Raw genomic sequence first — 23,993 nt, 5'->3', positions numbered from 1 at the left:
GTCTGTCACTGGTGGCCAATACTTCTTTAGAAAAGGCTTGCAAAAGAGTGAGGTAGAAGTCTTTGCAGGCGGTAACTGATGTCACATCTGACAGCCTAGGCAGAGGTGAGGGGGTTGACAAAACTCCTGCTGGCTGGCACCTCCCTGGAAGCAGCTTTTCTTCTCCTGTATCACAGCGCTTGAAGTTTTAACTCAAATCGTTACCAAAGGTGGCTTAAGTACCAGGCCGGTACGGTAACAACCTGTAACTGGAATCTAGATGCTAGGCTGTGCATTTATTAAAACCAGAAAAACGTTACTGAACGCTCAAGAGCGGCAGCAGCTTAACCTTTAAGTTGGTCAACACAGTAGTAACTTCTCCACGTCACAGGAGAGTTTATGAGCAGCTCTCACCCACAGTTTGTTCGAAGATCGACATCTAAGAGGCAAATAGCATCAAGGGCCAGGACAGCAGCCCAGGAACGCTTTCCCTGGGAAGGGACAGCGTGGTCCGAGACCCCACACCTGCCACCGCCACCCACAACCCCCAAGCCTCGGCCTTCAGGCCATTCCAACTCAGAAGTTCCTGCTGGGCTGAAGTCCCATCTCACCTCTGGGCTTCACCGAGGAATTATTCCTCGTGAGCAGGAACGCAGCGGCTGTGACACCACTGAAACAGGGGCCGGCCTGCTGGGGACGGGTGCGAGTCTTGTCAGAGTGGCCTAGAAAAAGCAGTAGAAGTCAGTCTGAGTAATAAATTAATGATGTCTTTAATTAGCAGAGGCACACTAATCTTTAAAAGAGAAAAAATCTGGATTTTTAAAGACTAAAAGGTAAGACAAAGTAAAAAGAAAAAAAAACCCAAACCAAACATCAAGGAAAATTTACCCTTTTCAAACAAGTTAGTTAGCTGCTGCCAGAGTAAGTGGTAAGTGTACGGTATGATCACCCGCCTTCAGAAAACACCTGTCATGCTGTGCTCACCATCACGGTGAGCACATGGCTGTAACAGACTACCAGGGGGCTAAACATTATTTTTTAAAAAGTCCAAACCAAATTTCTGTACACAGCAGGGCATTACCTGAGTTTTTGTTAAATTCAGAGCACCATGAAGAGGCAGGAGACTTGAGCTTTGGGCTAGGACCAGTGAATCTGAAGAAGCGCTGCTGACCAGGTCATCCAGTGCATCAACCTGTCGCTTCAAGTTGTGAAGGGTGCCTTCCGTTTGCTGTTTTCCTCTGATTAATACTTCCGCTTGCTTGGACATGCACTGCCGGAGCTGAACCTAAATAAATCATTAGTTCTATTTATATCCAACTAGTGTAATTTTCAAGACTGTATTTAAAAAAGTCTGATGACCTTAAAGTCAAGCCGTAAGGGACGTGATGTTAAAGAGGCTCAAACCACAAGCAGATGGCAATGGGTTTGTGAATTATTTTTAAATAGTTCTCCCACATCAGAAATAAGCTCCATCGTTATGGTCTTTCTCATTAACTGCTAGAAGAGAGCGCAACAGGTACGTTCTAACTGGACTTGGCCATCACCTGCACTGAAAGTGACCATGGGCGCTCCTGAACTGCAATTTGTCATGTTGCTGATGGACCACAGTGGGACGTAACTGAGGGAATCATGTTGGAATACTCAAAAATCCCATTAACTGTTAAATTAAAATTTTTCCTCTTGATATAACATGCAGTTGCCAGGCTTTCTTTTACTGTTCCCACCCAAAGGTACTGGGTAGCTAGTCGTTCTGTACGGAGTGGGTACGCCAGAGCAGGAGAAGGATCCCCCACGCTCCTGGGTTGCTCAGGTTATTTTTAGAAGGGACGCAATGGACACAGGGGTGTGACTGGGAAGAGATGGGCCACCTTCAGCCAGTCTTCACGATGCTCCAGTTGTTCTCGGAGAGCCTCTCCACGCCACTGTGCATCCTTTTGGAAACAAAAGCACATTCAGCAATGGCGTGTTACCGCCGACGGTACCCATACCGACACGCTCAGCTGCAGCCCAAGGAGCAGCTACGTGTTGAAAGCATTTTACCGTTACGAAGACTTTAGAAAAATTCCACTTTTCTTCCAAGGAGAGGAGTCGTTTGTCAGCAGCAGCAAACGGACTGGTCTCCTCTAAGTTAACAGATTCACACTGCAGACTTCCCTTTAGTTCAGAAGATGCTTCCAGATCTTCCAACGGCTCTAGAGAAGATGGGCTTGATGATTTAAACCCCATCCTAATTTCATCTTCAACCTCCAGTTTAAGCAATGTTGCCGCATCCTCCATTTCCCTTTGTCTCTTTTCCAGGTCGTCTTGAGTTTTAACCTACATCACAGAACAGTCTCACTACCTTGCATCATCAGTCCAGAGGGATTTTCCTGTATAACTGAACAAGGTGTATTTCTGAAATGTTTACATTTTGACTATTGCAATCAGAAACCACAAAACCTCTGCGCAGATGCAGCCCTAATTCTGATGTTAATTTTGCTTATGAAGCCCCTCGGATGGCGACAGAGGCAACTGAAGTTACCAGGTCACAACTTGTTAACTGAGACTGGTTCATACTCTGATCTTGCACCATCTTCCCCAAATGCTTTCTAGTTGCTAACAACATTCTTCTCTGAAGGACCCTATTTTTAAAGGACTTAGAAAACAATTTATAAAGGATTTACTAAAGGACTGGAAGGAGTCTGACAACACGGAATCACCTTTTAATTTAAAGTGAGTATCGAAGAAAATGCTGGCCCAGGTTGGCACTTACAAGTTGTTAAGTGCCTGCTGAGTAGCTTTGAATATTGATAACATTTAGTGATTTGCATAAATTATGACTCTAGTTATGTCAAGTTCCTATTACCAAACCTTAACATAAACAGGAGCCAGAGTCCTAACTCTTGACCGAAGCCCTGCCTAAATCGAGCTGACAGCAAATGTTACGGTGCATTTGCTGTCTACCTTGGGCGCACCCAAATCCACTTACGAGCAGGTGGGACCAGCCCCCTCCGCCCTCAGCCCCCCTCCAGAGAGCACAGGCCCTTTGTCAGGCATCATTTTACTGGGCAAGAGGGGTTGATCCAAGGGAAGTGGCCTGAACAGCGCCTGCAATTCTGCACCATGCAAGGGGAAGGTAACCACGCAGCTGTGCCACTCTGGAGAGTCAAATACTGCTTCAGCGCTTGGCAGCCCTACACTGACAACTCCCCACATGACTGACTGGCTGGAGTTGGGTTTGTTCATTTTTAAACCGGGATTACTGAGCTGCCTGATCCTACCGACTGTTAACAAAGCTTAACTTCTCCCAGATTTGGGAAAAATCCCACGGCAATTTTAAGTAGGTCTGTTTCTAATTGTGATACAGCAGACAGGAGGAGATTCAAAACCAATACAATATAAACTTGTCTGGAAGACAAAGCTTCTCCTCAAACCCGCCTGTGTTTGGCTACTCGGTTACACCTGGGTTTGGAGATCCACATCGTCCTGTGGGACCTGGCCAAGCTGCTTGGCTCGTCTGTGGTTATTGTGTGCTGCTTGTCCAGCATTTGCTGCAGCACTCTGCAAACAGTTATTGTCATGCTTTTCTTCCTAGGAAAATGCAGAAAGATTGCCTTTTACGGTGAGCATCCACAGCAGAAAAATGAAGCAAGAGAACCCCCATAACGCAATTTCTTCAAGTTAAAAGGCAGAAACAGCATTAAACAGGAGTAACTGGAGGTGCTCTGCAGCACAATCTAGAAATACCAGAGTTTGGTCACCTCAAGTTCTGTCTAGTCATGAAGTTAACACATTACTTTGTTCCTCCTACGATAAAAATGGGGGTTCTGTCATTTTACTGTTCAAAAATAACCCAAATCCCCAAACATGCTCCCCTCAGCCAGGACTTACGTGCCGTTTTCTTTCAAGCTGCATCCTTTGCATTTTCATTGCTTCTTTCAGACTCAAGATCTGTTTTTCTGCTTTTTTCCTCTCTGATGCTATCTGATCCTGGAGGTGGTTTAGCTCAGACTTGGAGACTTTCAGTTCTTTTCGAAGAGAAAGTATTTCTCTATTTTTTTTTTGTAATTGTAATTCTTTTTCTGAGAGCTGATGTTCTGTAATTAACATTTTTTAAAAAACAGTCCTGATTAGCAGAAATGTAAGTATTGTGGCATAGTTCATACACATTAGATATTTCTCAAACACATTAATCTGCTGAGCAATGGTTTGTAAAAACACTGACACAAGGTGGGAGGGGACAGAACTCCAGTTGGTTTTAGAATTTCAGTTCTTTGGGCAAGTCAATTTAAGGATCAAGAGTCAATCCGTGTGCTTCCTTAAAAACTGAGAAAGATTAACAGAGATATTTGTTGGTTTCATTAGACTTAGAACCCACAGATGGTAACAATTTATTTGTGCAATGAATCTTACTGCTTTTTCTGACAGTTTCTTCAAGTGCTGCACATTGGGACTCCTCCTTTTCCAGCTTCCTGAGGTTTTCTTCTGCCAGCCTTACTTTCGCTATTGCCTGCTCCAGTTTCTTTTGTTGATCTGTTAGTTCCTTTTCCAATAGTATTTTCTGATCTTTCACTTTAGCAGTACATTCTTCCAGTTTTTTTTCTTCACGCTCTGAATTTTGCTTGAGGCAATGAAGAATCTGTGAAAAAACAACCACTTCAAGATTTAACTAGTACCAGCTCAGTGAGAACAAATATCATCAGCAAAAGACATTATAGAAGTTAAAACAGCATAAATTGGAAAGAATTGTAGTCTAATACTCCCTTACTGACAAGAAAAGCTTATCAATTTTCCTTCCCTCTCTTATTTTCAGTACAGCTTCCTCAGTTTTTCTTTTGATTAACACTTTGTTGAAACTGCTCGGCCAACGTAAGTCGATTTTACTACAGGAATATATGATTAAGCGCCGATTTTCATGAATAGCTGTTGGGCTTTGCACAGAAATACCACAGAAGAGAAGAACAGAAGCTAGCTGCCAATAGTGATGGACTCAAAATCAAAAGGAAACTTCAGGATAAAAAAGCCCTGGAAGTTTTTCTGCTTAGTTGTGGAATTATGGAATGCAGCTGGAGTTAAATTTTGATTAGTTTCACCTGAAATCCATTGTATCATTCCAGGTACTCTACATAGTTTGCTCATCTCCCGAGAGAAATCAACAGCATGGGAAGCAGTTCTCTGAACTACATCCAGCTGCTCTATCTTGGCAGCTGACAAAACAGAATTATAGAGAATAATCTGTACGAGTCATCTCCTCACCCCTAGCAGCTACACCAGCAGCCAAGAAACAACCCTGCGCAGCACCTTCCGCTACCCGAGCCCTCCGTGCACTCACTGGTCGTTGCTGATCTGACAGCAGTTTTGTCATCAGTTCAGTGTAAGATGGCCCTGCCAAGAAGGAAGGCACAGTCCTTTGTTGCGACCCACAAGTTTTCATTGAAATGTAACTGAATGTTGAAGCTTTTTGTTTACTGCTATTCCACTAAAAATGAGGCTTCATGTTTCTTAAAGCACTGGTGTATTATTTGTAAACTTGCATCCAAAACTTTTTGGCCTGCATTGTTTTTAGAGGTGAGGAGAAAGTGAGCCAAGTCAGCAGGCTCATTACCGCTTCTCGTTTGGCTAGTTCTGTTTCTTTCTCTTCAATCTCTTTCTGGAGCTGCTGCAATTGGTTCTCCCTCTTTTTCTGTCTCTCTTGGCAATCCTTATGTTTCCTTAAATACTCTAGGATATCTTCTTTCAGGATTGCCTGCTGTCTACGCAACTCATCCTGATGCCTTGTGTTATTTTTCAAATCCCGCAATATAAAACATAAAATCAAGTGACATAACTAGCTGGTAAGAGTAACAGTTCTCTGGCTAAAAGGCTTGCATTTGAAAGAACATAACTGATCACCCCTAATCAAACTAAAGATTGCCTCCCAAATGAGCCACTGAGTGAATTAACACAATAGGAACCACTGGATAAAAAGCTAGAAGATGCTAGTTTTGGTTCGGTGTTTTTTTTTTTTTTAAAGTATCTTCTTCCTAAAAAACCAATAAACCAGGGTCTGGATTGTTTTCTAGAAAGAAGATAAATTCAAACGCAAACAAATCCACCAGAAAAGCCCCAAACCCCCACAAAACCAACAACCCAAAACCAAAACCGTAAAAAGCCACACACTCCAACTCGGTAATAACAATCTTGCTAGGAGAGTCACTTAAACAGAAAACCCAAACCAGAAATCTCATTTGGTTAGGTACCTACTGTAGTCCAAATCACTCCAAACTCAGCAATACAAGGCAATAAACCAGCTGTTGTTTATTAGCTCTGCAAGCATCTGCTTTTGAGCTAGTGTGCCTAAATGACAAGCAGGTGATGGACTGTCAATTGTGATAAATGACACCCCTCATTTCTGCGCTACAATCTACTCACTACGTGAGAGTAAGTACATATTTCACTAAAACTAACCTGTTCTGCTAGTTGAAGCTGTTGCCTGGAGTCGTTTAATTCTCCTTTCAGTGTTTCTAGTTCTTCCTTTTTTTCTAGAAAAATATTTGGTAAGAGATTTTGGATCAGCAATTTGAAATACCTATACAAATAAATTCTCTCTTTTCATAAATGAAGAATAAACAATAGAAAAACAGTTTCTAAAATTTCCATCTTTTCAACATGTTAAATACTTTCTGCCTGTAGATATTTGAGCATGTTGGGTATTTAATATCATACAGTACAGTTAAAGTGTGTCTTTTAACACAATTTCTCTTAAAATGTATTACAGCTTAAACCCAAAAATTGATCTTTACCTTGAAGATCCTTCTGTACAACAATAATGTCTCCATTCAGCGATTTTTTTTGTTTGTTCAGTACCTCTACCTCCTGCTGCAGGCTTTTAACATCCGATTCCATTTTTTCTACATTGGACAATGCAGTTCTGCTGCTATCTTCAGTAGCAGTTAAGTCTCTGTAAAATGTCAATACATATTCTTGGTTTGTTGGAAGGACTTGGTGAGGACTCTAAAAAAACCAGTTGCATTTCAGTAAAAGTTCTCTCAGCTCAAGGGGATGCTACCTAGCCATTCTAAGAGAAAGACAGCTGTCCTGTTCCAAGACTTAACATTTTGATTTTCATAACATTTCTCATTGCATTGCCATAATAAATGCTGTTGCATTCATCCGCTCCATTGCTGAATATTTTCTGTAAGTCTGCTGTAGACTTGCTTAAAGTAACACCTCCACAGGATGTAAGAAACAGCATATTCTGTATAATTGGGCACCTCAAAGTTCTAGCTGTATTTTTAATCATCATAAACAGACATTGAAGGCACTCCCCATCACTTCTGATCTTTGCAGAAAACATATTCCCTCCCACCTTCTGGTTTGTGACAACTTCTTTTCCAAGTTCTGACAGTCTTCTTCAAGCTTTTCCTTTTCTTTATTCAAAGACTCAATATTATTTTGCAGAGTGCGCATTTGAGAAACCAGATGTTCGTTTTCCTGACGGTCTTTCTCAAGTAGTTGTTCCTGCCAATCTACTTCCCCTTGCTGACACTGAAATAATCTCTGAATATTCTCCAGTTTTAACTTCTCCTACAAAAGAAGGCATTGTGAACAACACATTTGTATGGTCAAGAAGTAGAAGTAGTTATTAACATCCTTAGCTGCAGCAGTTTAAAAACCTTTCATTCAGAGAGATCCTATGCAGGCTAGAGTACCCTCGATAACTACTGCATTGTAACAGGGGTAACTGCTTACAGTGCCAGATTAATTTGAGTGTATTTATGAGGAAGGTTATGATGAATATGAGCACGAGGAATGGAAGATAGGGGTGCGATTCTTTGTTCCATCATAGTTTAACCATCATTTTTCCCCCATCCATAAGAGTAGCGTATCCCTTCATCGAGGGATTTTGAGAGAATGACCGCTTTAAGGGCTACGAGATGCTCAGGTAATGTAGTAAGGTGACCACTTTAAGCGTGGTAATAGAAAAGTACGAAGCGTATCAACTAGTCCCTTCTTTTCCCTGTCCTTCACAGAAGAAGTACAAAGAGAAAAGGTAAAGTCTTTTAAAAGTAAGCAGCAGGTACTATCTGCTTATATATACTTATAAATGCTCTCTTAGCAAATGCACATCAGATTTTCTAGAATGGCACAACTGAGTAAAGGAGGGCTGTCCCAGACTCTGACCTAACAACCCGGTAGCTACTACGAGACTGCCAAATAGATGCCACTGATCCCTCTGCCCGCCGGTAGCGGTTGAGCATCTGTCTGTATTCGTCAAAGAGACTAGCTGAGCTAAAATACCTTTTTAATGGAAGAGAAGATTATCCACCTGAGTTAGTACACTGTCTTCCATACTTACTCTTTGCTACGGAGGATGCAGACAGAATCCAGATAAACAGACTCTGGAAGCTAATGCTAAGAAAACAGTATTCATCGTTCTACGCAGAAGAGCCTTCTGTCTTTTCGCCCTTGCTCCCTCATATGCACCAAAAAAAAATCCCATTATTTTAAAGGGCCTAAGTGGATCTAAGACATTTCTGTCATAACCTGAAATCAGACTAGAAACTGATCGATTTAAAAGTCTAGGGACTCTGTTACCCAAATTCGAACAGGACCACAGAATATGCAGATCTCTTCTTCCAGTTACTGTATTAGCTACAGAAGAAATACTTACTTCTAGAATTGCAACCTGAGTCTTTTCTAGCTCATTGACCTTTTGGTCATGTTGTAGTTTCAAACCCTGAAGTTCATTATTTTCAAGCTCCAGCATTTCCAGAACATGTTTCAGTTCTAGTAAGGTGAAAGAAATAAAAGGTTATTACAAACACATCAAATGTATTCTACTGGCATGAAAGGCACCAAGGAAAAATTAAAGAGACACTATACTGGTATCATCCCTGTAAAAACTTCATGTTTTCAGTTGCTGTGTCAGACACACCAGGTATTATATCCGATGCTGTTCTACCAGCAAGTTGCAGGTCCTTAGGTCTCCTGCTCTTCCTCCTAACTAGGGAGTTAGCTTGGGACAGATTATCTGACTGATAAACAATGAAAGAAAGTATTTCAGAAAAGTACAAAAGCTGCAAACTGCGGCTGCTTAAACTTCCCACAATCTGACAGGATGTAACTTCTTGGAAGGAGACTCCTCCATTTCCCTGCACATCCCAACATTTAATTCTTCTTCTGTGAAGGTGGCACAATTAGCTAACGCCTCGTAGCCACAGAGTGTTTGAGCGGGAACTTAACTGATCGGTCCTGACAATGGATTTGTTCACGTTTCTCTCTGGCATGAAAAACTCCCGTCCCAAATACAAAGCAGCATGAAACACTGCCTCAACTTAAGCAAAGGGTATCTGCCAGCTCTGTATAAACTACGAGAATTACCATGAACGCCTCCTCTGCAGTCGTTCACAATATTTAAAAAGGAGTGAGGAACAGAAGACTACAGTGATGTACTAGTAAGAGTTTAGAGTGTATTTCTTTCCAGTCTGCACAAAACACTATCTAGTAAAGTCAGGGACATACCTGTCTTATGCCTGGTAATTTGCCCAAGGATTGCTTGAAGATTTTCTTCCTCTTTTCCAATATCCTTCTTTATGAAGGAAAGCTGTGCTCTTTTCTCATTAATCTGGACATCCAGTTCTTTCCTCTCAACATTAAGCTCTTCCAGAAGTAGTTTTATTTCCTGTGGAAATACATCAGTGTTACAAGGACTGTCATTATTTGCCGTTTAAAATAAAGTTTTCCTTTAAGTAGAAGTTCTAAATATTTATAAAATTTTAAAAGTCTGCCAACAATATTCTGGTCAATTTAATTCCAGAGTTTATAGTTACAGTTAATGGTACAAACAAACAAAAAATTCATAATATTTAGGTTAAAGTCTTGCTTGTTTACAATTTATAGTAATCTTGCAAAGATTTTGATCTGCAAGTCTGACCACAACACTGTCACTCAAGTGAGTAACAGAAAGTCAGATGAGAAGCCCCCCCTCCCAATATAATTAACCTTGGATACTTTGTTTTTACTTCAGAAAGAAAGGAAGTACAGAATTCTTTCTAAGTAAAGGGGGATGGAGACATAAGTCAGCTCTCTGCCAGCTTTGTTGTGTGTTACACACACTGATGAGATTGATTTGCTTTAGCAGCTGCTTCTCTCAACAACACTAAGTCATTCAGAGACTTCTATTTAATATCACTGAGTTCTCCAGGGACCAATTTTGTAAGTATTACTGGAACTAGGGAGTTCTATTTGTGCATCTGGACCAAGCTCTTCATCACACAAACCCATAAACTTGCTTGTTCTATTTTTCAGTGGGTTTTGGGAGGTCACAGGAAGGAAAACTAATTTTGTGGAAACTTTATGGGGTGTTTTTGATACTTCTATTCTTCTGCTGTTCTTCAGAGATATAATGAATTGAAAACTCATTTGGAAAATTTACTCTTATTTGGCGTAGTTTTTCATTTGCTTCAGTCTCTCCATCTCGAAGAGCTTCTTTGAGGTCCCCTTTCTTTTGAGAAATACAGTCTTGAAGGACACGGAGCTCTTCTTTTCTTTGATTTAACTGTTGCTCCAGAAACAAGAGCTCTTGTTGCTGAGCAGTAACCTACAATGCAGAAGTTTAACAGAAGAAGGATCTGGATTTTTGTAGCTACACACACAAGAACAAGTGCAGTACACTGTTCCCTGCCAGAGATTTATTTGAATTGCCTAAGGCATAAGGATCCCATCAGAGCAATGAGCTTCATTTGCTAAACCTGTATAATAAAGCCAATACTAAAGACTAAGTTCTGATCTGGGCAGTGCAGTCCTGTACCTCAGAGAGTTAAGTTTCTTATTCTGAAATGCAATAAGGATTGTCATAGAGAACTCTGCAGTAACATTTATTATGCAGAAATGCCAGTGAGATTGGGATCACATTTACTATAAGACAAAACAAGAAAAATTCAAATTACCAACATTAAAATAAACTTAAAAAATCAATTCTTCAGACAAGGCAGTTCAGAACTTAAGACTCTTCTTAGCTTTCAGTTACATCAAAACCAACAAAACTGATAGTCCAGAGTTACTAAGATAAGCCTTACCTGATCTTTCAGTCTTTCCAGTTCAGTTTTCTTGCCTTGAAGAAGGCTTTCTGCTTCTCTAAGGATTTGGAGGTGATGTTCTTCATTACCTTCTGCAACTTGAATATCTCCTTGAAGCTTCTGAAGACTGACAGTAAGATTAAAAACATGACTCAGAAGAAACAAGATGACCTTCAGCAGTAACTTATTGGAGGAGGACATCTTTATTTTATCTAATACAGTTTATGGTAAATTAAGAATACTTACCTTTCAGTTAGTATTTCTATCTTCTGGTTTAACGACTGGAACTCAGAGTCTCTTGCAGCCACCATTTTGTTGATTTCCTTCAAAATACCTTCTTGTTCCCTCTTACGCTGTTCTAAATCCCTTGTATCTGCCTGTAATAATCTAAAGAAGCATTTGTGCCTTTTCATATTAACATTTTAACAACTTTCCGTCTCCAAAAGCACTATCTTGATATTTGAAAGACTCTTGTTCTCCTCATCCCCATCTGATACAAATTCACAAGAGTGTACCTTAATTGCTGATCTGCTTTCACAAGTTTAATGGCCATTTCCTGAGCCCTTCGCTCTAGCTCCTTTGCCTCAGTTTCAGTACGGGACAAATGCTGTTTGGCATGATTGTACTTTTGAACAGTGTCTTTAGTCTAGAGCAAAAATTGAAGATTATTGAGACAATACATTCCCATCTTATGTTCTCCACATCCATAACCTGCAGGTTAGCTGTCTAAAGATGACCTCCTCCTGGCTTGAATATTCCACCTGATCTTTCTCCCTCGCTATACCACAAAGTAGAACCTTTTCCCCTCTATTGTCCACAGCAGAAAAGCTTCCTCCTCTTTGGCAAAGACTGAAACATTTTCTTTTAGCACAGGTTATCCCATGGCTTCTTTTCATATAGAAGCATTTAAGAGGCTTCAGGTTATCCAAGTGAAAGTAAACTGCTTAGACAAACAAAAATCCTCTGCTTAAAACAATCTTAATGCAACACGCAAATCCTTCTGCACTTAAGAGTTATGGCTTTACTTACTTTCCCCCGTGCGCTCTCAAGTTCCACTTCAGCTTCTGAAAGTAGTCTATCTGCCTCTCTAAGCTCTGCTCGTCGTTTCAGAAGAGTCTTCTCTATACATTCAATTTCATCTGCAATATCTTCATGATGTTTAAGAGACTTTTCTAACTGCAATTCTGCAATAAGGTTGTCAGTATACCCTTCAATAAAGTCCCTAAAAGGTCAGGAAGAAAGACGTGGAATTAAAATACGAAATGCCAGAGGCCTAGAGCCTCCTGAAGTTCTAGTTCGTTTACATTAATTGTAAATGAGTCAAAATTTACTTTTATTGGAAAAAAGTTTAGGTATTTCCACATGCTTACTTTAAATGCATTCTAGTGCAATATTCTTACTTGCGTTTGTTATGTTTTTGAGCTGCTCGTCGTAGCTCTGCTACTTCATGTTCCAACTCTTCTCTTTCATGCAAGAGTTCTTCAATGTTTTGATGCAATTCTTCTACCTCTTTTTTGTATTTATGCTCAGCTGCCTCTGACCATTTATCTTTGTACTTTCGAGACTTTAAGTAATACACAGTGTCTTCTAGCCTTGAGACTTCACTCTCCTACATACAGGAAACAGAAAATAGGTCTTTGGTTGTTCTATTTCAGTCCTCCCGAGACACAGAAGCAGCTACAGAGAGCAAACACCGGACTATTAGCACTGAAGGTAGAGCATTCTTATCAGCAAGCTCTCCCAGATCTAGAACCTTCCTAGCAGGGACTTTATTTTTTTGAAAAACTGGACTAATGTAATCTGTGAAAATGAGGTTTTGGGTTTTTGCCTTTTTTTTTTTTTTTTGATAAAGCGTATGTTAAAACATGTTCCTAATCAATTCATAAGTCAGTTCCGTATGGTTAAACCTGCAGCTTACAGCTCTGTATCTTACCAAATCATGATGTTCAGGCACATTGCAGTGAAGCACTCCAACAGGAATGAGTGGGACAGTGAAGCTTGGAGGCAGAGGGCCATAAACAACCTGGGCCCCCACAGGAGGTGGCCCATAGATAACCGATCCAGGAGCAACTGAACCTCCACTTGCTGCTGCAGGAGGAGGGCCATAAACCACAGTTCCCTGAGGTGCAGGGGCACCATCTGGAAGGAGTGTGTAAATAACTGTACCAGGTGGTGGTACAAATGGAGGGTCTTTGGGAACATGAGTTTCTTCATTCCCTTCACTATCTTCTTTTGCTCTTCTATCTTTACCAAAAAAACAAAAAGAAAAGGTTATTTTTAATCACTTTTTCAGTAAAAGTTCTTCTTCAAATGCACATTTTCAATTATATGTAATGTAGAAAAATGTACTAATTAAACTGAATAATGAGTTCAACAGTAATAAACATTTATAATTCACTCATGCACATCAAAAAAAATTCACTATGAACTCTAAGCAAGTCCATCTTTAGTATGCTCCTAAAGATTCTGAGACCATGATGACTTACCTTTACCAGAATTTGTTTTGTACAACCTATTTCTGACTGGTGAATAGACCCAGCATCCTCCTTGACTGGGCAAGCCTTCCTTCCTGCACTGCCTGTCCTGACCGCACCCTCTTCTGGGTGGGGATGTGCCAGAGCACAGTAAACAAACTCCAGAATCTTTTGTGCTGCGGGAAGCAGGAGTTGAAGCCTGAAGAAAAAACCAGTATGTGTTAATCTAGAAATAACAAATAACGTAAAATAAATTATTTGTTGCAGACATTGTAAGGCATTGATTTTTCAAGAACAGGCTATACATATTCTGCTTTCTCTCCCTTCCAAGCATGATGCTGCTTTAAAAGAGAGCATGAAATATATTTTAACAATATTTCTCTTAAATTCAGACAAATGCTGTTTGGCCAGAAAAGTTTGTCTGTAATGTCCCTTTTTAACCTTTACCTAAATGAATTTACAGTACTGCATTTTGAATAGTTGTCTCCAAATTTTACGTACACTAGATTCCTATTACTACACAGTAATAGGCTTTATCAGGTAACATTTGTGTCTGTGTTGTTTCAGTATTTCTCTTATATGCCAGCCAATATTTTTTCTTAAGTTTCTCCCAGACTTAGCAAGTTTATAATGGACTTTCCCATATCAAATGGCTTTCCACATAACAGGATTTTTATTTCTGACCTGCGATGATGGCATGTAATACCAGTATCCCCTTCTTTTCAATGGATCTGTTATACTGGTGATGTAATCATTCTGGTATGAAAGCACATTTTGGAGTGCTGCAATTTCCTCCTGTAAGTTGTCAATTTCATCTTTGTTACCTGTAATCACAGTTTTATAGGCACAGAAGGCAAATAATTAAGTCACAAATACTGTATTCAGCTTTTCCCTCATTGTTATCCTGTTAATCTGAAACAATATGAAAAAAATGAATTGCCAGGGGAAACAAACTAAATGTTATGATGTAGTCATGTAGATATACACTGGCCCCTGCAAGTTCCTCGTTTTAAGATTGCAGAAATACAAGTTCATATATAGGTAACTGATGCTCACCCTTCCTTTTTTATAGATCTCTGACAACGTTCTAGAGCAGTATAAACTGAATGCATAGCACAATCAGTGTTTTCTAGAGAGCTGTAAAAAGTGTTGTTAATACAAATTAATGAAAAGTAACACACTGTCATTCTGATTTTCAAACTGAGGAAAAACTTAACTAAATTTCCAAAGGTCACATGGCACGTCAACTGGTAGAGCTAGAAACCTAGAAGTGCTAGTGCCACTGCTGGTCCTTAACCATCCATTTCCTCCATTCTTCCTATCTGAAGAAGCAAAGGCCCGTACACTTCACATAACTGCACTTGGCGCCTTTCAAAAGCACTGTGAAACACCATACTTCAGAAAAGTTACATCTTGCCCTTTGCTTCGTATACATAGATACAGAGAATCCATTTAAGGACTGAATGTATCCTGTATAGGACTATACAGGAAGCTATCCTGAACAGTTTATTCTCCTAGAATAAACTTCCAGAGCTCTGAACAGCTGCTCAGATCAAACAGCGAGAAATATGGAGAAGAAAGCGAAGCCTTCTGCATCCATGCTTATCTGCAAGAAATGGAGATAAAAGAGAGATTACCTGTCCCGATGTTATCCAACAACCATTTTAAACGGTCAATTTCTGCTTTTTGCTGTTCCATAGCTTCATTTAATTTATCAATTTCAAACTTCTGAGAGCTTGATGCAACAGTCTTCTCACCAGCTTTCTCCATTTCATACTGAAACTATTTAAAATATAAGTTTAAATCAAAGCATAGAACTTCAGTTTAAATTAGATTGTGCTAAAACTTTTTCAAATGTGCCCATGCATCCCTACAAAAATGCTTGTTCAGCAAAACACGTGTACCACTTGATGTAACAAAATTGTTCTTCCCATCCCCTCATATGACTGAGGCTTACAGGCATAGCCGTGTAAAGGCACTTCAGAACAGGTGATAGTTTTACCTAAAAGTCAGCTACTCTGGGCAGTGAGGTTCTTTGGCAGATGTCAGAGGGAAGAACATTGTGACTTGGGAAAACTTGGAAGAAAAAGGGCGGGGCAGACACCTCTCAATAAGGCATTTCCAGAAACTCGCTGAACAAATACACCTAAGTATTTTATCCTCTTCATATGATATAGAGCAAACATCACTGCAACCTACTTGTTCTTCCTTCTCTTTGAGGAGCTGTTGTAACAATTCTATTTCTGCTTCTGCTCTGGCAAGATCCTGGGCTGCACGAGCTGCCTCAGCACAGAACTCTTCAGCTTCCTCAATCTCCTAAAATTGAAATTTAGGCTGAGCTTTAGTTTGCAAGAATACTTCACAAGCTTGCAGATGTCTCATGCAGCTTTGTAAAAAGCTGACTAATAAGAAACATCTTATTCTTGAACTCCAGAAACTGACAAAGTTTATGTAAAATAATGTTTCTCCTTTAACTTTACAGTATTTCTACAGAGGAGATGTTAGTATGTAGCCAAAAACGGTTCCCAGTTTTAAAAACTTGAAGTGGAAGAACACTGTTCCATAGTCCCTTCTTTTGCTTTTCTGTCTTACATAACAAAGTATTATCTATTGTTTGACTTTCAGTTAGTAAGAGATTAAACTTGTCTCTCCCTCACCTTCTAACACACAGCAAGAACACCTGTCCATACCTAAAATCTATTCAGACATTCATCTACTATATTTCAAGATGAGACTCTGTCCAAAGCAAGAGCTCCTGTGCAGCAGGACAATTCAGAATAAAGCTTTGAAGCTGAATTTAAAAGACACTACCAGAACTGTTCCCATTATGATGGCATTAGAAAGCACTACTTATATACAAGCAATTAATTATCAATGTTGATTTACCTCAGTTCGCTCCTGATTAATTCTGAGAACAGTCCCATGAAGAGCCTTTAGCTGATTTTTAGCAATGGAGAGCTCTGTGGCTGCCAGTTTATCTGAAGTGATGATTGCTCTCTTTAACTCCTTCAGTTCTTTATCTAGACTGACAAATTGCATTTGTGCCCTGGCATCTTCTATTTTTTTCTGAAACCAGGAAAACAATAGGCTTTATAAGTAAGTAAAAAGCATCATGGAAGAAAGGCTTTCTGTTGGTGTGACTTTTTTTCCCCACACATACCCATTTTGTACTGTATGCATAGAATTAACACAGGAAAAAAAACTAAAGCAAGGACAACCAATAAAATTTAAGGAAAAGATAACCTCTGTGTTGCTTCCTGTATTTGGTCTATCTTAGAAAGCCAAATAATTCAGCAGTTTTGGAATCTTCTTTTTGTGAGCACACACAGTGCAAGGACTTGTCCTTACTCATACCTACCCTTTTCTCTAAATCTTCCAGTTGAGCAAGAATAGTCTCTTTCTCTTCATCTGCCTCTTGGAGCTGTTGATCAGCAAGGCCCTGAATTTCTTCCATGCTCTTTATTTTTTCATGTAAACGTTGAATTTCATTCTCTAACTGATGGACCTTGTTCTTATTCTGCCTGTTTTCAGCTTTAACCTACAAGTGAAATAGGTTAGAATGAGTAGCCAGAAATAGATATTTTTTTTTTCCAACCAAAAGCCACCTTATTTTAATGATTTAACGAAGCAACTTTTTGGGGAGTGCAGTTACCAGCATACTTTGTATTAGAAAAGAAAGGACAAAGAACTGCTTGGCCACTGTAACTATTACATTTTAAAAGTGCCCAAGTTATTTTGGTAGTGGTATGTATAGTGATCTTTCAAGGAGGTTACTGGCTATATTTTTCTACCTGTAATTAAATTCTTTTTTGCCTCCGAGACATATCATTGAGTCTAAATTCTAATTCACCAAATAATCAGGCAAAAATCATAAGGACTATAAAAAAAAAAAAAATTCAAATTCCACCGTTACAGGAACACCAAAAAGTGGGTCTCTCCTTGTTGTCATACAGCTAAAATTAGAGACTGCTTGTGGAAGTTTTAATGCACATTAAACCCTTCTCCTCCAAGCAACATTTTTTGAAAGCTTTATATGATAAAAGCCAACAAAAGGTTGCAAAGGAGCATGTGTCCTGTTAATTATCCCATTTTACACTTGCCAAAAGAAAGCAAGAATGGCTGATATATTTCACTACTTAAACTAGAATTTGACAGTATCTACAGCATGGAAGTGGTCAATTATTTATTTTCCCTCTTCAGAAGCTTTTGCCTGCTTATACAGTTTCTTTATAATGAAAATTACTACATGACATACATTTGTGCACAATAGGAAAACCAAAACTCTAATCATGGTTAGTATTCCTGTTCCAATCACAAGTAACAGCATCGTACTCTGATGTGAGTTGTCAATGTGTTTGACAAGCAAATGCATTCAATTTGTCTACCTTCAGTAAAATTATACTCTTCTGAAAGATGGAGGGTAGCAAAGCTACACCCATAGCGAAACTTGATCCTTCAGCTGCAAGTTACATTTTTTTTTAGACTAAGCTGAAATTGTCTTACTCTTGTTTTGATCTGTACCTGTCTATATTTCTCCTGTACGTCTTCCAGTTTTTCCTGCTGGGATACCATTTCTTCCTGCAATTGTCTCTGTCTAGCCCGTGCTTTCTCTTTTTCCCTCTGAGCATCAGCAAGGATGTCATTAAATTCCTTCTGCAGATTTGCAAGGCTTTTCCCTAAAACATCAGCTGAATTCTGACATCTGAAACAATCCAAGTTCCAAGACAGAAAAATAATGACTTTAAATTGTGATACCAGATACTGAAATAATGAAGCCTAATACAATAGTGCAAGTTTAAGACATCCAATGTAAATGAATTCAGGTGCAGCACTGAACACGTTACACTACACAGACAGACCTCCACCCTGGCTCTATTTATACCATTCTGTCTGTGTTTATTACCATTCTCTGTTGCTGGGGACAAAGGCCAGGGAAAAGATTGCCCTGTCCCTTGCAGTGAAACCCAAGAGGACTGCATATTTCCCTCAGTAATATAATTGCTGAGCTCCAGTGATGTTCTCTTAACAATCACAGGCTGCTGAAGTTCCAGTTTGAACCGCCCCAAGTTACACTCGGTAGGATGCAGCACATGTACCTTGTTGCTCCCAGGTACTTACCACTTTCAAATGCACAAATCTAACACCGTTTGTACTTTTATTTTACTCACTCAATCTCTCCAAATCCTGTCTGAAGCTTTTGCTTGAGTTCATTTATACGAGCTAAGACTTCCTCAGGATGAATTAAGTTACCAACTGCATGGTTTAGCTGATTCTGAAGATCTTTAAGCTGTTGTTTCAGAAGATTATTGTCTCCCTAAAAAAAAGAAAACCAAACAAAAAAAACCCAAAAAAACACAGACAAAAAAACAACAATAAGCAAACATGCACAAACTAGAATTTTTAATACCTAGATCTGATTTGGAGTTTTTGTTGTTGGTTTTTTTTCGGAGTTGCATGGGTTTTCTTCATTGTTTTTTAAATAAAGGAGTCCAAATGTTTTTTCTTTTTCCCAGTGTGGCCTGAACTCATATCAACAACAAAACAAGAAAACCCCAGACAATCTTTGCCTTTCAGTTTCCTTTATGTTGAAAAGTATTTAAATGCCTGTTCAAAAATTATCTTATCCTTTCCTTAAACTAAGGAAGTACTGTCTTTACATAAGCAAAGCCCAGTGACATACAGAAGCCTGTCACACTATTCATCCATAATAGAGGATGGAACAATTGCAGACACTGTCCTAGCCACTAGACCAAGGAGTCACACTTGTCCTGGCCCCACTGGTCTTGAACTCTTCTCTGCACATTGGCAAGCTTCAGCAAAAATGATAGTGCTAACGTCTGGTGAGGATCCTTTGTAAGCTCTTCCTGAAGACATCAGGCGGTTGGACTAGGTGGTCATTGTAGGTCCCTTCCAAATGAACTATTCTATTCTGGTGGTCATTGTATCCTCTGAGGAGTATGCGAGATGGGAAAAAAGGATCTGAAGGATACAAAGAAGGACTGAACCCAGCCTTCTTACAATGAGGGAAACTGCTACAGTCACCCAGCGTTTTTTAAAACAAAACAAAAAACCCCAAAAACAAACAAACAAAAAAAACAAACAAAAAATAGAACAGGGCTTCCGTGGCCAGCCATATTTTGAAGATCTTCAACCCAGTATATTACTCTTGCCTAGAAAAATCCTGTTGATTGAGCCTTTCGGCAGTTTTAGGAAGAGGAACACTGAAGTTTCTGATCTCAGTTAAGGTGAAGCACTGATCTGTGACACTGTATTAAAGTAGAGGTGTTTCTGTACACCTGTGCAGTTCATGAAATGCTTGTGACTTCAAGGATCAACCACAAGCCTATTGTACTTGCATGCCATTACCATTTTGCAGCAATCAAGTAAGATTCCCCAGGATCACAGCTTTTAACAGAGGCAATAAATTCTGCTTTAGGTATTCAATCAATTTTTTCTTCTGCATCCAAAGGGTTTTCTTACTGACATGTACTGGATGAAACTTGTGCGAAATTAAGATACATACAATAATTTATCACTCCCTCTGCAATATAACTGAGCTGCTCTGAAATTATTTCAAAGGTCAATCTAAATATCAAAAATAGACAGAAAAAAGACTATTGTGTAGGGTCTCTGGACAAGAAAATTAAAGTTAGGAGAAGTTATAAATACTGCTGAACTTCGAAACAAGATTCATACAGAATCCTTTAAAATTCTTATCACTTTCCCCTTGCGGGAGTGGGGAAACATACTGCTTATCAGGTAACGTTTTAAAGGCAACGAATACTTCACCTGCAATTGTTTGAACTGAGAAAGGAGCTTATAATTTTGTTGTTCCTTCTCTTCTGCTAGTTGTGCTTTGGTCAGAGCATTCTCTAATGCTTGCCTTTCTTTTTCAAGTTCAGCTTGCAGGGCTGACAGTTCCATCTATAAAACCAGAAAACCTTCAGATTAATATCCCCAACCCCAACCTGTCACCCAAATATACAACAGCTATATTTCTTAAAACAATATGACACCATCTCCTTAAAAAAAAAAAAAAACACACAAAAAAACCAAAAAAAACCCACAACAGAACAACCCAAACCATCCCAAATCAACCATCATCATTATACGTAACAGGTGTATTTCCTAAAACATCATCATCATGACTTGTACTGTAAATTCTAATCTAGACCTAGCATATCCTACCCACCAGGTAACTGACAAATTTACATTTTATCAGTGTTCTACAAAGAGCTTTCAAGTTTTTCCTGAAACATCCATACTAAAAGACTTGGAAGGGTTGGGGACAGAACACCACACTTTACTGTTTTACATTTTCATTTCTGCCTGCAGTCTGGAATATGCAGTTGGAATATGTCTTGCAAAAAAAACACCAGCACGGTGATTTCTGATGAATGGAAATTGAACCAAGATAGTAGTTATTGTACATCATCACTATACATGAATCCAAATGAGGATCCCCAATGGTAAGATAAAATGGGACTGTACAAAAGTTTTGCTATAAAACACTGTTCTATTACAAAGAGCAAAGGCAAACTTTGTCTTTCACCTGCTACTTTTCACAGGACTGCTTTAGTGTCATTTCTTTGATGTGTGCGCCGTTACCTCTTTCCAAAAAGATGCAGATTATTATCTTCCCTTTAAATATGGTGAGTACTCTCTACAGGGTCCCCAAATGATCTGTACCTCCCTTCAATGCAGAGTTATAAATCCTAGCAAACTGATAGCACCTTCCATTCGGGGGCATACCTAAACCAACAGTTATTTGCAAGTCAACGTTGGAGATGTGGTATGGAGGAAAGCTTGGTCACCCCTTGTGCCAGGGTAGATTATCCTTTTGGCAGCACAACCGCTCTGTTCTTACCTGGCTAAGTTGTTTCAGTCTTTCTAATTCTTCTTTTTGCTGATTGGCTTCAGTGTCTCTGTCTCTTAGCTGGGCTTCCAGTTCAGCCTCATAGGCGCTGATGTCCCCTTGTGCATCTCTAAGCGATTCATTTATTTCTCGCTGCTCTTGGAGTGCAACTTCTAGCATTGTAATTTCCTGGAATTTTATACTCATTTTAGAAATATGTACACAGGAGAGATAGGATTTCTTAGGGTGCATTGCCTCTCTTCCTCTGTTACTCTGGAACTCATCATCAATGTGACAGCAGATAGATCCAAATAGACACTAACCCTAATCACTAAACATCAAAACTTAAAGCTAGTGGCACTACTACATACAATGCTCAGGTCAACGACACTACTGTGACAGGCTGTACAAAAATCTACCCTCAAGTTAGAAAGGTGTAGCTTAAAGTGATACACGTTTGTCCTTGGTATTAAGGTTTACATAAAACTTATCAGGATACTAAGACAGCTCTCTAAGTAATTGCCTGATAGGACAGATGCCAGCTAATAATACGCACATCCTTGGCTTGTGTCCAGACAGTTTTTACTAATGCAATTCACTATGATATCAACTGCAAATCCATTTTTAGTAATGTCTGAAAGATAAAGCCTGCATTTCTGAGACGTGTTCCATAAAGTACAGATTTATTGTATGTCTCTTGCAACTGGTTTTAAAGGCCGAATTCAGTTCTTAATGTGTGTGGGAACATCTATTTGAAGTTATCATATCAAAAAATTATTTTATCCAAGAAACTGTGCTTTGCTATTCCCAATTTGGTCATTTGCTTATTTTTTTCTTTTAAGTTTATTCTTAGGTATCTGAATTTGGGAAGAAACATAGTATCAAGCCTTACTTTTCTCATATTTTCTGCATCCATGGCAACTATTTCCAGGTTGTTTCTTTCCTCCTCTAGATCTGCCAATCTTTGTAGCAAAGATTCTTTATCCTTCCGCAGCTCCTTACATTCATCATTGGCCCGTTTTGCCTGACATTTAACACTTCCCAGGTATTCCTGCAATCCAATGATAATACTTTCCAGATCCCTTTTCAGTGCTTCATTTGTTGCTATTTGACCTGCAGAAATGCAAAACAAATTTGAGGTAGTTAAGTCAGCTTCTAAAACTTCACCCCCAGGTTACGAAAAAAGAAAAATAAACAAAACTCACCCACAAACTATCTTCCCCAGCCATGTACAAGTGAGGTGAACATACTAAAAAAAAAAACCCCAAACAAAACCCAATTTCCCCAAAGTCTCCTTTTAGATCAGTTAACAACAGTTTTTCAACCTTTTCCTACACATTCTGTATTTCATTTAAGCGAAGATAAACAAAACTGAATCCCCAATTCAACTGTCATGTTATCCTAAATACAAGGAATACTGTAAGACAAAGAAAAATTAACCATCTGTGAGCTGTTGCTCCAAGTCCTTGATTTCCTCAGTTTCCTTGGCAATCCTAGAGAGCATTTCGTCCAGGCGACTCTCAAGCTGTTTGTAATGTTTGTTCATTACATCAAACTGCTGTTCCTTACTTGCTTTTTGAGCTTTCATATGAGCCTGTAAATTAACAGTTGGAAAGGTGAAGTGGGATAACGTCAATACAGATTAAGAAAGTCAAAGCAATATTTTAGCTCAGTTCTACAGTGTCTTACTACTGGCAGTAAAAGTCACAAGTCCAGCATGCGCTGTGGTGCTTGGGGTTTTTTTTGTTATTTTTCTTCGTTACTGCCCCACAAAGAATCCCAGATAGGCAAGCAATCTATGTGACTAACAGCATCATTAGTAGTCTCACCGTTGCCCAAGCATGATGAGTAAGGCCTGCATTTATAAATTATTCCTCATGACTACTACCTTTCTTCCTGCCTTTCCTTTTTGTTGTACCATTCCCTCTTTCAGTCAAGAACAAACATGTTTTCCTCCAGAAGCTTTAATTCTGTCATTCTGCATTGCCTTCACAGCAGATGATGCTTTAGAACATGTCAGGTCACCATCTGAAGGAAAATACTCTGAACAACCAGCAAGTCAGGCCAACTTTATAGCTAAGACTTACTTAAAGCAGATTATTTTAATTTTTTTTTTAGTATTTCTGGGAAATACACCATACCCGCAGCTCAGGCAGACTTGGTCAGGACTTCATACATTTAGTATGATATAGTGCTATCTGTTTTTCACTGGTATAAAATTACTCACAAACAACTCAAATGTCAGAAAATTTCAAAAAAATGCAGAATTATACTGTCACGATAAACAGCATCTTTTCCTTACTACTCAAAAAAATAAATTGAGCTAATAGTAGAAATTTTAAATACAAGTTATCAGAAAAACCACTTATAAAGTTGCTTCTGTAACAAAAGTAATGGCTAAAAACATAGCTTGCTTTATTTTTAATGCATTGAACGGGAAGTTACTGTTAACATTCACATTAGTACAATTCAACTTGTCACCTTGTTTAAGACAAACTACCATTCGGCTTTCAAAAGTGAAATTTCAACCAGTAAAACCCAAGCAGAGGCGCTGCTGCTGAGTCATTTTGCTGCAGCTGCTGAGTGTCACAAGAGCGCTGTTTAAAGAAAAACAACCAACCCAACCACTTACAGCTTTGCCTTTGT

At 39.2% G+C, this 23,993-nt stretch overlaps 1 protein-coding gene across 1 annotated transcript; it reads right to left on the bottom strand.

Annotated features, from left to right (window-relative positions):
• Positions 1–599: 599 nt before the first annotated feature.
• CNTRL (centriolin) lies at positions 600–22,941 on the bottom strand (the record flags this gene model as incomplete). Its single annotated transcript, XM_009695024.1, has 32 exons — positions 600–701; positions 1,061–1,264; positions 1,848–1,910; positions 2,020–2,295; positions 3,421–3,549; positions 3,850–4,055; positions 4,372–4,597; positions 5,564–5,753; positions 6,407–6,479; positions 6,741–6,898; positions 7,307–7,524; positions 8,612–8,727; positions 9,463–9,622; positions 10,376–10,540; positions 11,019–11,145; positions 11,265–11,405; positions 11,534–11,664; positions 12,048–12,240; positions 12,419–12,627; positions 12,952–13,262; positions 13,505–13,691; positions 14,177–14,316; positions 15,130–15,274; positions 15,692–15,808; positions 16,379–16,558; positions 16,851–17,030; positions 18,014–18,194; positions 18,661–18,806; positions 20,282–20,416; positions 21,360–21,536; positions 22,240–22,460; positions 22,788–22,941. Coding segments are annotated over 32 exons (5,361 nt in total), but the record flags the coding sequence as incomplete, so codon positions are not given.
• Positions 22,942–23,993: the final 1,052 nt, after the last annotated feature.

The sequence above is a fragment of the Cariama cristata genome, unplaced genomic scaffold, assembly GCF_000690535.1.
Source record: "Cariama cristata isolate BGI_N322 unplaced genomic scaffold, ASM69053v1 scaffold4742, whole genome shotgun sequence".
Classification (NCBI taxonomy): Eukaryota; Metazoa; Chordata; class Aves; order Cariamiformes; family Cariamidae; genus Cariama; species Cariama cristata.
This window is presented reverse-complemented; position numbering and strand designations above follow the sequence as displayed.